Below are 14,444 nucleotides of genomic sequence, written 5' to 3'. Positions count from 1 at the left end.
AAAAAAGAGGGAAAAAAAAAAAAATCAGCTGCCTGCAATCAACGAGTGTTGATTTTCTGAAATACGCAGATAAAACCTATTCTGGACGACTATGCTTTTGTTTGAAGCTGGCTGTCATGATGCAAGAGCAGGCATGAAAAGGGGATTTCCGTTCATTTTACAAACTATTTTTGTACTTTACACTTTCATTTCCATTGTCATACTCAAATAAACAAAACTAGTCCCGCCCTCAAAATCCAAATATATTACAAGCGATTATCTTTACAAGCAGCCGCGAGGTGTGTTTTGTGATTTTCTGACGTTCTTTGGCCCCGAGTTTGGACTCTCAGCCTACGTACACGGTGCCCGACCTTCCTGTTGGAACTTTTTGCAGCCTGAGAGGAAGCCTGCAGACATTACTCAGGGTTGAGAAAAGCTCTGCATGTTTTCCCCTATGACAAAAACAATTTCATCTACAACATGTTTTAATTCGTAGTTTACTTTTTACTAAAAAGAGGCTAGAATTGAACATAAAAGTTAAGGCGACCCGTTACTTATCATTAAGTCTCTATCAAGGAAACAGAACATGATTTTAAAGTAGGATTAGTGCAGTAACAATGCAGATTTACAAAGCTTTCATATTTTAAGCAGTATTCTTTTTTTTTAAAATAAGTAATTAATTGAGCAACTATCAACGCAGGCATCTAATATGATGATTCAAAGAAGACATTGCTTTCCACTTGTAGTTGAACCTGTTCAAAACAAAATGTTTTTCTTTTTGATAAATTATTTAAGTAACTTCTCCAGCACTGAACTCTTAGCCAGACTAAACAGGACATTTATAGACATCAGCTTGGCCTCTGTGGAATTGTGATGGTAGTACTTTGACATTTGATGAGCAAGTTATTGATAGATTGAACAGGAATATTATTAATCAGATTAAATCAATAAATGAAAATAGTATTAAGTTGTGGCGCCTAGTGTTGTTTCAAAATAAGAGCCAACACCTAGATGATGAGATCACAGAAGAGTTGAAGCTCCTGCTCTAAAAAACATCAGAGATCTCTCATGTTAAAACTGCTGTGATGCGTTCACTGAACGCCTGACACGACATGTGCAACACAAAGTTATATACTCTCGCCGCTGTGACTCAAACGGCAGTGAAAGGGCTGCGCCTTGACTCGACATCCGACGCCACCTCAGACTCTCTTGACAGTCGCTACTAGGCAGTCTCGCTCCCTCTTTTACGCCATCAACTCTCTCATGTTGCGTTGTCTAGTGGACTGCAGACACACAAACGCTGACAGGAAGCGATAATGCTGCTGACTTGCTGTGCTACATCTCTGTTTATGAGGACTGACAGTTCGCTGCGAACGGCAGCACACCAGCTCGTACTGTACAAATAACCCACACAGGGAAAACACACATACACACAAATCTATTCTAATACACCCTCACAGACAAATTAACACACACACACACACACACACACACACATCTTCAGATTCACTCTGCAGCAGCAATACATTAGCGCGGGTGAACTATATTGCAGTATAACATTTCTCAGATGTCTTCCCAAGAGTAGTTATTGTAGTAGAAGCTGTTGTGGACAGACTGATGGAGTGTAAACACATGACTAACTCAATTAAATTTCTGTGTTTTGTCGTCATAGCAACAAGTGCAACAAGTTATTTGCGATGTGAGTAATACGCTTATCTCTCCAACTGTGGGAGTCATCAAACAACAGACTAATTAACTTAAGTGTCACCTTCTGAATTTTTTAAAATCTGCATCTGTGCTTTTTTGATTCTCGTGATTCATTTTCTCCCCAAACCTGACTCTCCGCACAGAATGTGTGTGTGTGTGAGACACTTTGGCACGGGATTTGTTTTCTGCGCCTGAACTTTAAGTACAATTTCTCACTGCCGAGCTCCAAAAAAGCCAAGAGGGACTATTACGAGATAATTACTAATTATGCTAATGTGCTAAAGTTGTGCTATTCCTTTTTCCTTGGTCATTTTATCAGCCATCCTCAAGAGACCACAGTCAGTAGTAATAACCTTTTTTCCCTCAGCTAAACGCTCAGTCAGTTAGAGGACGCTGTGTCCTAAACCGCCGACTCCTCCGCCGCTACCCTTAATCAGGAAGTGCCTGTAAATTCACAAAGCCATGCATGCGCACACAGAGGAGCGCCGCGCCGTTTCCATCGGCACTGACCTTCATTAACCTCATAAATGCCAGCGGTGTTTTCGTCGCCGCTCTTAATGCGGTTATCAGCACAAACACAAACAAATGTGACAGAAGTGTTTCAGGGCTAAAACTAGAGCGCTACATCTGTGAAACACATCTCGCTTTCCCTCCCACAACACATAGGCTGGGTGACATTGGGCTGTCCCAACATGGAAACCAGCACCGATAACTAGTGATCCACAACTAGAAACACACACACACACACACACACACACACACACACACACACACACACACACCCCCCGCTGTGAATAAACCTACATTACGACAGTGTGCATTTAAGTCCTATCTGTGTCTCGCTGCACTAGGATTGTACTAATGAATGGATATTGTGAATGTAAATCTAGGCCATGGCAGAGCATGTACTGCACCGTTACAATGCATATGTGCAGGTTTACAAGTAAAGTTAAGCTTTTTTTCCACCAAGCACAGAAAACACTGACATAACTGACAGGTGAGATAAAAATACTGAGAATGAATGAAACATTTTCATCTGAGCTGCTCATCACAGTGCACCACCATGAATGAACCGCAATACAATATTTGGACCGTTTACACAACTGTAGCTTGAGTGTGACCATTTTGACTATTTTTCAATGGGATCTCGGTGCAATATTATCTGTCATTGACCAGATCCTTGACTATTGACCTAACACTTATTGATGCTATCATTATGGCTCTAACAGACACCATGGAGAACCTGTGCTGCAAACAGCAGAGACCTTTTTACCAAAATTGTGTTATTTTTATTCTGTTCTTGCTTAAAACACCTCTGAACTGCAATTTTATTAAAATTTTTAGGAGGCTGACTAAAAAAAGCGACTTAAAAATAACAAAATCACATGCGAAGATGCATCTTGTAAGGTTGAATGCCAACTTAGCAACATTTGTGAGCTATAATTGCTTTCATATTAGTACAAGTTGAAATACAAAAACCCTCCAAGAGACCAAATTATCATTTAAAAGCATTTTTTCTTCGGGGACGGCCTTCAGCAAAACCATGTAACCACAGAGCCCCCAGCACCGTTCTGGCTGAGAACCTTTCCTGCATGTCATTCCCGCTCTTTTCCAACTGACATATAAACGCAAAACACTAAAAATATATCATTCTGCTATTGGGAATTAAAAAAAGAATTGGAGATGCACATTCACAAACATTTGCAAAGCACAGACAAACTGTCCTGACAGATAGCGAGTTAGAGGTGACAATATGAAAATAACTACTTATTTTGAACAGTACGGTAGTTTTCAAGCACTGCGAACACAACTGTGATTGAGCCACTTTACATTTCATGCTCCACTAAAGGCTAAATAAAACCGTACATCATCAAAAAAAACACTCTTTTGTTGCTCATTACAATATATGACATTTAGGAGATACAAGGCTTTCATCCAATTGTGACAAATACTGACAGTTTTGTGTTAACCAGTAAAAAAAAAAATAAAAAAATTTGCAGAAACATACCTGTCAGGTTCAACAAACACAGAATTTTGGATTTGTTAAAAACAGTAAAATCCTAATGGAGGTTATGTCTTCCTCGGCCTCCGCTCTCCATCCTGACCTTTGCCCTCACCTCCACGCAGCCTGTATCACCATCATGACCCTTAAGAGGGAAGTGGATGATACTTCAGTTCCCTCTCACTCTTCCTCCCTCTGTTGTCTGCATGTCAGACAGCCAGAGCGGCCCCCAGAGAGCATCGAGGGGCCGGACGCCGATCGACTCGTCCGCCCCGCTAATGTCTCTGCTGGTGGCCCCCTCACCTCTTTAAGAAAGGGGAGCCTCTGCTGTGAGGAAGGCGATGACCCTCGTCCCCTCTCCTGCCCCGCTCACCTCCCCTCTTCCCCTGCCTCCGCCACGACTTTCATCACCACCCGACAGCCCACACTCGACCCCTCTGCCTGCCGCGAGAGCGTAAACAGTAATTGCTACATAAATTATGTTACACTCTGTGTTTTTCACATTTCCCCCTCGGCGCTCTTGATGATGCGCTGATATACTGTACGCCGAGAGTACAGGGTGATAAGTGTGGTTGTAAAAAATAATGTCGGCCTATAAATCTCAGCTGTGCTTATTTTTTGTTCATAAAAAACACATTGTGGATAAAAGGCAAGGAATATGTTGTACGTATGAACAGTTTACGGTCGCAGAGAGAGGAAAAAAGGTCACGCTGTACTGATGATTGGCAGGTACGCTTCTACAGACGGTGGACGTTGCATCACTGGACTGTCACACACTTCCAAAAAGGATTTTATTTGTGGCGACGACATCCCTGAGGGACATAACCGTAAATCACAAAGGCTGTGACTAATTAAGAGACAGACACAGGGCGTTGTTCATGAATCCTTCTGGGAGCGATGACACTGGTCAAACATTGTGCTTAAGGGAGGGCTAACAGATGCAGAGCGAGGTGTGTGTACGTACAACGCGGAGCTGACAGGAGCACTGTAACCTGAACAATACGAGGAGGAGTGTGAGTGAAGAGCAGCAGAGAGAGCTTAAAACACAGATGATGAATTTAGGAAAGTGCGTGATTTCTAGGAACTCCGAGCACAGACGAGAAGTGTAAGCAAATAAATCTTTAATCTTCATCCTGTAGTTATTTGTTTTGCACTCTCACAGCCGGCCAAAAAAAAAAAACAGCGAACAATTGCAAAGAGGAGTTTGGTGGGAAATAAAATTAAGTTGTAGTGGGAATCTGCTTACAATCTTTTGAGTACACACACAGGTTTTACTGAGTCCATCTATGAATAATCTGCAGCCTTTTCAAGGGATTAACACCCAAATGCCACGCAATAATCCCTCTGTGACTTTTATGCCTTGAGGTCGATAAAAATAATTGTGCGAAATCTCAAGATGATAATCACTTGGCATTTGAGTCGAAGGATAATAATGATAAAAAAAAAAGAAAAAAGATCAATATGGCTTTGTGTAATTTGAAGTTTCAAGTAAGAAAAAAGAAAATCCTTCAATCATGAATTGTGCTCTTATTTTGACAGCTTAAGAGCAAATTCTGGATTTCCGAGAGCTACTCGAATGTGTCCCCGCCCGACCAAAGAGGAGAAAAAACACTGAAACACAGGAAAGAGAACCGATGTGACTGAGTGTTCCAGCTGCTGGAGCACAGTGAGCCCACCTCCTGCAGCTCTGGAGGAGTCAGTGGCCATCAGCACTTCCCAGAGACACAGTTCATTTACAAGCGGTCCCTGAACTGGCCCCTAATGTCCCGTGTTATCAGAATGAATCAGCAACGCTGATAAATTAGCCGTTCGGAAACACGCTGCGAAAGGCCTGTCAGCTAATGTGCGCGGGTTTGTGTGGTACTCATATGCAATGCTTAATGTTGTGGAACCAATTCTGTCGTTTCCATTATGTAAATACATTTGCCTCAGCACTATATTTTATGTATTGTCTCCCTTGTCTCAATTACTTGGGCTATTAAAAATCAAGAGGTTATGGAAATGAGGTGCAGTTGTCTGTTTGTAGTTTGATGACAAGTGCAAAGTGTTTATGAAAGCTCGTTATGCATTCAATTGCAGTCGGATACGTCAACACGCTCCGAGCGTTCATCCATATTCCACAATGCAATGGGGTGGCACGTCAGTGTCTCCAAGCATAAACAACACTAACAGTTGTGTTATCATCTGTTATACATATAAATAAATAAAAATAAAAAAATGTGTCATTGCTATTTCATTTAGAGCCTCCCTGCTCTCTTCTGGAGGAAGCAGAAAATGTGAAATTGGAGGAAAAAGAAGCTGATTTCTGGGAGCGTTTGTGGCCTGTGCCAGAGCAAATACGTGTTTGATGCTTCAGTTTTGGGTGACTTAGTGTTAATTAGCCAAAATACCTCAGGAAATAATCAAGAAAGCTGAATCAGGGAGGATCTCTTAAGAGGCAGTTAAGCTTTTAAGTATTAAAGCTTTCACTGACATATCGAAACAACTCCTTTCTTAATCTTTTTTTTTTTTTTTTTTAAATGTCATTTGCCCATTTTTCTTCCACTGCGAGGCACAGTATGAAATAAGTTAAAATGACTGCAATTGCAAGATTAATTTTTAACATTCTGGAGCAAATTGTGACCATTTTTTGAAATAGACAAAACACACACACACTCACACACACACAGAGAAAATCTCAAAGTGAGGGGTGGTTAGATGGAAATGTGGCACCAGTCAAAGTGCTGCAAATGTGCTCTTTTTTCTTCTTTTCTTTAGTAAATGCATAAATGGCATAAGTGTGGCAGAGAAAGTGTAGGTTTGCAGGGCATAAAAAAAAAAAAAACCACACAGGGGATTTGTTTACCGTGAGCTCCGGTCAGCATCCATTTACACCACGGCTACAGAGAAAATGTTGCATTGTTGTGATCATGTTTCAGTCACAAGAAATCAGCATGCCTTTTCCATTTTGATTACAGATTTAATTAGTTGTCGTGCGGCATGTCGAAGAGGTTTCACACACACTCCATCATGAGGAACACGTCGACTCTATGAAGGAAATTTTAAACACCCAAATAAAAGCAGTGGCTTTAAGTTAAATGTTATTTCAAAAAAGGAGTAAACAGCTGAGGACAGTTTTTTCATCTCCTCCTCTCTCCCTGCTGAAGGCCCAGAAGTGCTTCTCAAACTTTACACTCTTTAGTGTTTGGTAAAGCTGAATTAAGCCCAGCAGAGCGTTGAAGTCCAAACCTCTAATGAGGCAAAAATACTTTATGAGACAACAGCAAAAAGAAAGAAGCTCTGAGAAATTATAAGGAAGACTGCAGCTCAGGATGTTGGTCTGCTACAGCACACAGCAGTGACATTTAACTGTTTTCTTTATATACGTTTTACAGCTTTACTGCAATGAATGTGTCGTTAGTTTAAATATAAAAGCCACGAATACACACTGACTCTGTAACCTGACTGAACTGATGGAGGAGGTCTGCTGTTTTCAGTGAGAAGTTAAATGGGGTTCGGTGGAAACGTCGGCTCCGTTTTGGATGCAACAAAAACAACCAGAAAAACAAAGCAGGTTTTCCAGCATTCAAACTTGTATTAAAGCAAAAACGACTCAGCTGATTTTCCTCCTCGTCCTCGTCGATGTTTCACACAACGGCAGCTTTGTAACCGGACAACAGACGCGGCAGCAACTAAACTTTCAAACACAATGCGTCATTCAGAGCCGAGCAGGACCCGTTTCTCCAGGTTCTGTTTGTTTTACGGTCTGAACGTTAAAGAGGAAGTGAAGCGGCCGCGGCGTGTGCTGAGCACGAGGCTGTGTAAAAGCAGCGCGGGGGTCGGACCGGGGGCTGCCGCGCGCTCCGATGCCCCCGCCAAGGTGCGCACGACCTCTGCTCGCGCTGCGAAGAGGAGACGCAAAAAAGGGGGGAAAAGAAGAAGTGTTGTAAAGTTGTACCTTTTCTCTTCGACCGCCTCCTCCGTCTCCGCTTCAGCTTGCATTTGACCTGGCCGCTCTGAGCCCCCGACGCGCGGCTGCTGTTTCCAAGTACGGATGCCATCAGCGCAGCGCAGCCGCCTCTGGAGCGCAGCGCAGGAATAACTTGGACTCGGCGGCTCGACTCTCCTTTGTACTTGTCTCGCTTCAGCCTCCGTTGCTCTCTGATAAACGCAGCGTCCTCCGGCTTTGACGTAGACTCGGACTATATTTTCGGCTCTCCCCCTCTCTCTCTCTTTTTTTTTTTATCCCTCCAAACCAGGGGGGAGCGCGTCTTGCTGTTCCTATATCACCTCTGAAACTCCAGCTCGCCTCCAGCTCACGGAGAGGACTGTTCGCAGCGCAGCGTGGCAGCTCTCAGCAGCACTGATACCGGCGCCCCGTCTCCTCTCTGCTCCTCTCCGACAGTTTTTTTCCGCGCCTCTGCAGAAATTTTGGCATCAGCCACTTTGAATTCAATCATGCAGGACGCCTATCTATTTGCTGCCGAGCTTTCTAATTAGGGTCCAATCGTGGCTGTCTGGGAGGTGTGACATCACCAGCGACACCAACCAACTCACACCCCTTATTCACCCGCTGCTTTTTTAAAACCTTCTCTTACATTTGGACTTCTTCCTCGCACTTTTTTACTTTACTTTTTTTTTTCTCCACACTGCAGGGTGAATCTGTTCTCTTTCGCCCTCCGCAGGGCGGGGTCAGGGGTCAGCCCGGTAGGGATTTTGGCTCAAGGGCACCTCAGCAGCAGCAGCATGAGGGACTTGAATATGGTTATCCTCGCTCCATACATACTACATGCCACCCTGCTGCAAACTCACCACCAACTCCAGGCTATAAGAACAGGCAGATGTGGTGTTTTGGACACAAAAACACAAATTCTTCACTCCTCTGTTACACAACTCCTTCTCCTCATTCTCCTTGTTTGTCTACTGAGATTTGGGATTTATAATTTTGTTGCAGGATTATGGATCTGAAATAAATTCCCTCTCGTTCCCACTCTCTGTTCTAAAGTCACTGACAAGTCCTCAAAGGGAGATTACTCTAAGATGCACAGTGTTCAATGACAGCTCAGTTATAACAAACGCATCTTTCATTTAGTTTTTGAGTTTTCCAGCTCAATAATCACACCAGCCTCCTAATTACAAAAGTCTTCCTTTATTTTGAAAATCCTGTTTGGAAGTTGCAGGTGACCTTCAGCGCACTAGGCATAAACTCCAGCGACAGTGTGTCGCAGCCACAAAGTTTGAAGATTGTGACATTTTGGCATTTTTGTGTGAAAGTGCAGCGTTGAGGCTTTCAGAATGCATTTGTGGCTTTCGTAGCTCCAGGTTATTGTTTTATTCCCCCAGCCTCTGCTGTGGAAGGTCAGGTGTGGGCTGGGAGGAGGCGCCATGGTGCTGCTGGATACATTCAGGGCCAATGCAGTGAAATAAATGCAGATCTGTGAGGGCCTCATAAAAAAAAACAACATAATTTTATTTTGTTTTCTGCGGCTTTAAAGGGGCTCTATGTCACAATTTGTTTAGAAATGGAGTCTGCTAATATGAACAAACGACCGGCCACAACACCCTTTAAGGTTTTTGTCTTTTTTTTTGCATGTGCAGCTAAAAGAAAGAATTATATTTAAGAAATTACAAAAATCTGTCTTCTGTCTCCTGTAAATGCGGCTATTTTCCATATAAACATCTCCTTTAACCTCACCAGCTTTCATCCATTTTAATGTTAAAAAAAAAAAAGGAAAACAGCATTTGCAGGAGAAACCAGATGTCAGATTGAAAAGTCACTTTGAGGCCCTGTTGTCGGGTGAAAAAAAACATTTCCTCCCGGCCTGAGGGGCAGAGAAGGAGAGTGAGGGCGAGGGGCGGTCCGCCAGGCTGCAGCCTGCCCTCAGGACGCCCACAAATATCCATGTAAATTGCAGTTTAAGAGAAATCAATACAAGTGACAAGTTGCCAATGCCACTATCTGGGGCAGTAATGAAGGTATGCTAGCGGGGGGCTAGAGCGTACATAGATAACAGCAAACGGGCCGGGTGGGGCCGAGGTACAGGTCAGAGGAACGTGTACGTGCACACACACAAACACACACATCAAGGTCAGTTGTTTGATAGATGCAAAGTGCAACTTACCTGGATTATCTCCACGGTTACCAATCATATATCTCCATGTGACATGTGCCATTGTTGTCTACACATGGGTCGTTTGTTCACAGCTCAAACCATCAGGGAACCGTACACAACGCTTTAATTTATGGCTCTGTTCTTCAAATAAAACCCTGCCTGGCTTGTAATGGTGCTCTACTTCAGCAATATAAACTCCATGTTTTAGCATTTTCTGAAAAGTTCTTTTGCAGTTTAAGAGAAACAAATGACGTTGTAAAGTATACTGATACTGAAGGAGAGACGGACTAGTAAAATGTATTTATCTAATTTAAACCAGGCGTTAGGCCCAAACCTAGTGCAAGGTTTATATAAGGTATCCGTGAGAAGAAAAGATTTGCGCCATTTAAAACTAATGAACATGCAGATGTATAATTCTGTTTGCATTTCTTTTTGTTAAATTTGAAGAGAATATCAGTGCAAGGTTTCAGTGAGTTAGTTAAGAGTAGGGGGGAAAAAGACTTGTAATGTTAAAAACTAATCATATAAATATGTATATAAACAGCTATTTGCATTTTTGTATTGTTATGTTAACAACGGAATAAAAAACATTTTCAGTTAACTTTCTTGTAGTACTTAAACGCTGAAGTCCTACGAGATGACAGTACCAGCAGCAGCCCCAAGCTAATCTGAGTTTGAGACTTCTGATTTAAACCGAGTTTTATCAGAACCCCAGCGTCCACGGTGACATCTTCATATAGCTAATATCGCCAGACACAAATATAGGGGCCCTCATGTACAAAATCTTGAGCTATACCCCTGCTAACAGTTATCAAATTGGTGGAAGGTTTATTCTCTGTCTCTGTCAGCTGACTAATTGATATCAATCCAAATAACGTTAAACTCAAGGTTATATAACGTTAAAAAAAACTTAATGAAATGGACAATATGGACAAAAGACATTCGCCGAGTTTGTGTGGAGGGCCGGGTGGAGAGGAGGGTAGAGCCGCTTCTCAGCTGTTAAGAGCTAGCCAGCTCTGGAGGAGTGAGTTGGGTGCAGAGCCAGACCTCGTGGAGGAATAAACACCCTGGAGTCAAATAGGAACCAGGTCAGAGACAACATTTTAACATTTTTGGATTAAAAGGTGGATTTATCCTCTCTCCCATTTATCGACCTGACTGCAGCAGCGATCTGTTCTGTATAATGCTGACTGCCAACTGTAGCTGAAGGGGGAAATCTACCTAAACATTACAGAGAGGAGAGGAGAAAATGAAGAAAGAGAACCGGATTCTCTGGTGAGTGCGATCGACCTGAAGTCAAACACACAGACATGCTCGCCCTCGGCTTGTGTCGTTGCTTGCTATCTCACAGCTAACGTACAGTAAAGTAAGGTGGCTGTTTGGATGAGTAACGCAATACACACAAACAATCCCACAGTCAAACCCACGGCAGTCTATGTGACACGACTCAGGCACACATGTTCATGAGCGAGGTCATGTTTTTAAGTTTTAATCACATTACGTTTGGTTTTGTTGGGCTGACGTCCTTCCTCATGCGATGTCAACGTTAAATATACACTTGAAAAATATCTGCATTTGACTATTCCTGTTAGGCAAACACACTACGAGTTATGGCATGTGCTCTCTGTTTCTGTTTACTCACTCAGCCTAGCACTTGGCATTAGTCTGATGTCATATCTATGGATTAAAGAGTTTGATTTAAATTGAGATTACAGCAAACACGTGGCAACAACTCCTCTTTTTTTCCCATCATCAAATCAGACACCTGCAATCTAAGATAAGGAGGCCAATCAGTACGCCGTTCAGACACATTCATTTTCTGCACTTTTGATTTTGATTTAGAAAAAAACCCCATAAATGATGGAATATGGCTGTAGACGAATTAAGAAATAGCTGGTCTACATGCCTCAGTGCTTTTCATTTGCCAACTTTGATCTTTATTTTTTTTTAGCTGTTTAATCATTAGAATAATTAATATAACACTCTCAGTGTCTCCATGGTAATACACGAGTTGCTGTCTAATCAAAATACTGGAATCAACAGTTATTTTTCATAACTAATAGTTGAGGGGGAAAAAGCACGCTTGTCAATGCTGAGCAGAGCTTTTAGCCTTGAGACATCATTCGAGGAGACTGAAAAGAATGCTGTCCTGTGTCATTGTCTTATTATTCTTGACTTTAAAATGGAAACAATAGTGACCAAGTTCACAAAATATTCTCCTTTTAAAAATTGGGCATTTGCTGTTACAAACTCATGAACTAAATGTTGGGTGGATTGTGCTGCAGGGGGCTCTTCAGTCTCTACCATCAGGCCTGTAGCAAGCACAGGCTCCAGTAGCCAGCTACAGTAGCTACAGGAAGCTCATCAGTGTTCATCCATCCACTTTATACTGGGAATTATTGTTTTATATGGCTAAGAAGTACTGAAAAAAATGTGATTTAATAATAATATATATATAACTTTACACACAAAATTAGAATACATTCAGATAGATGTATGTATTGTTGCTGAATATGTCAGTATTGAGAAAATACAAGCTGCTGGTCTCATGTTATATTGTGAATAGCTCTGTATAGTATCTAGAGAAGCAGTCTTTAGCGTCGGCATTAAAGCCTGTCAAATCTTCCAACGTTTTTTCCCCTAAAGAGTTATTTATATGTTTGTTGCAACAGAAGTTATTTTCCTTTTCGCAGAGAAAATCCAGTAGTTCTGTCCATTTGACCTCCCTAGAAATCTGTGAAATATCTGAGACGTACTCCTCAACATACGGCCCCCACATATATACAGGGGGGTCATTCATCAGGGTTCAAATGCATCTTGACGAGGCTGGGTTTAAGCTAAAATGGCGTTTTAAGTTGTTCTTTAACATTAATGACTAATCGTGACTAAGTATGCAACAATTAGTTTAAAAGTTAGGGGAAAAAAAACATTCCTATGTATTATTTATTAAGGTTTTTTAATTGGTGCATGGGAGTATGTGACATTATCTTTTTCCTAATGAGCCCTAAATGACCAAAACTGTGTGCTCATATAGCACCACATCACCACAAGTCAATGACAACCACTTTCCTTAAGTGTAGATGGCACCTGCACGCATAGTGAGCTGTATTTGTATTGCAGTTATAGCTCACATTATGATGCTAGCAAAAAAACAACCTGGTACATACATAGAACCACAGGATCAAAATACAAACGAGAATCAGTACTTTCAATTAATGACAGAATGAGTCCCTGAGAGTCCACATGTAGACTCCTCTCAGCATCAGGTGTTACAGTAAGTGCTGTATGAATAGAGAGTGTTTTTACCTGACTTTAACATGTAGATCTAGCATCTGAAATAAACCAAGAAAGACAGAAAGAGTCCTGCCTGACATTAACATGCAACCTGTGTGGATATCAAAAGACTGGATAACAAATACATAAATTCAGGTGTAAGAATCCTGCACTGACGATCCTTAACACAACATCATCTTCATTTCCACAATCCCCATATAAGAGCTACGTAAACAAAAATAAGCTTTTGTACTCAGATTCCAGCGAGATGCGTCAAACAGGTGGCAGGCATTTAAATAAGCAATGCACTTCAGGAACCGGGCTGTCGAGACAAAAATCAAAACAAGTTTCAAGTGGTGTCAACACGAGGAGAGGAAGTGACATTTGTGACGAGCTGTTTTTGCAAATGAAAACGGATTCTGGGTCCAGCTGTGAATACATTCTGACTGCATCTAGAGACAAAACAAGACAAACAAATGTTTAGCAGCAGCTTTCAAACCATGTTCCTGCTCAAGTCTAAACTTTATACCGTCAGTTTCCAGAGGCTGTTGTTGCACGGCCGGCCGGCAGAATGAAGGACACGCAAGGACATTTGTGACAGGAAACTGACTGGTACCTTACTTGGCCTAACCACCGGTGGCAAAGAGCAACTAGAGGCAATATTGCAGAGCTGGAATTACACCAGAGAATGCATTTTTTTCTGGGGGAAATGTCAGGAATTTGAGGAAACTATGCCTTAATATACCTCGCAAACATTACCAACACAAAGAAAACTAATTGCTATTTGCAAACTCTCGCCCACATCTAATTTCAAGGTTGCATTCCCCTGCCGTATTTAAAACTTTGAAAGTCACATTGAAGATTTCATTTTACAGCACTCAGCTCACAGCCAGGGGGGCTAAATTCTCGCTGCCGCTGATGAAGTTCCGCCAATGTACCTTTTTTCTTCAGCAAGAATCTCCTTTGGATGACTTTTTCTTTTCTTTCTCAACCTCACCCCACCCCTCTTAAGTGACACCCATTAATCACATTAGGTCTTTGGGAAGAATTGTCTGCTGAGCGTCAAGTCTTGGCTGACCCCAACATTTGGAGAGTGAAGATAAAGACGTTGCACTGACAGCTCGGAAATAGCCCCTTTTTTCTGCGGGTCAGCGTTCAGGGGAATATGAATATTATTATACATAAAGAGAGGGGAAAAACAATTGAGTTCTTACTTCAGAGGAGCTGAATGACATTGGGAATTCTCCGTGTTTCTGCTGCTGTGGATAGATTGCCTGGGTAAGGTTTTAAATTAACGTATTGGTAGCAAAAGGCTTCAATGCGGCGACTATTATACGTGCAAATGCAAATGTACAAGTGAATAAGATCATCATTAAAGTCTATCTACCTAA

The 14,444-nt window shown here is 41.9% G+C and overlaps 1 protein-coding gene across 1 annotated transcript in view; it reads right to left on the bottom strand.

Moving 5' to 3' along the window:
- The window catches only part of adarb2 (adenosine deaminase RNA specific B2 (inactive)), a 179,550-nt gene extending 171,468 nt beyond the window's left edge, over positions 1-8,082 (bottom strand). Inside the window, exon 1 of the mRNA XM_073487873.1 lies at positions 7,626-8,082. Within this exon, the coding sequence (XP_073343974.1) occupies positions 7,626-7,728 (103 nt within the window). The 5' untranslated portion in view covers positions 7,729-8,082. The remainder of the gene's footprint in view (positions 1-7,625) is intronic.
- Positions 8,083-14,444: the final 6,362 nt, after the last annotated feature.

The sequence above is a fragment of the Pagrus major genome, chromosome 19, assembly GCF_040436345.1.
Source record: "Pagrus major chromosome 19, Pma_NU_1.0".
NCBI lineage: Eukaryota > Metazoa > Chordata > Actinopteri > Spariformes > Sparidae > Pagrus > Pagrus major.
The sequence above is the reverse complement of the archived record's forward strand: the minus strand, read 5'-3'. Positions and strand labels throughout refer to the sequence as shown.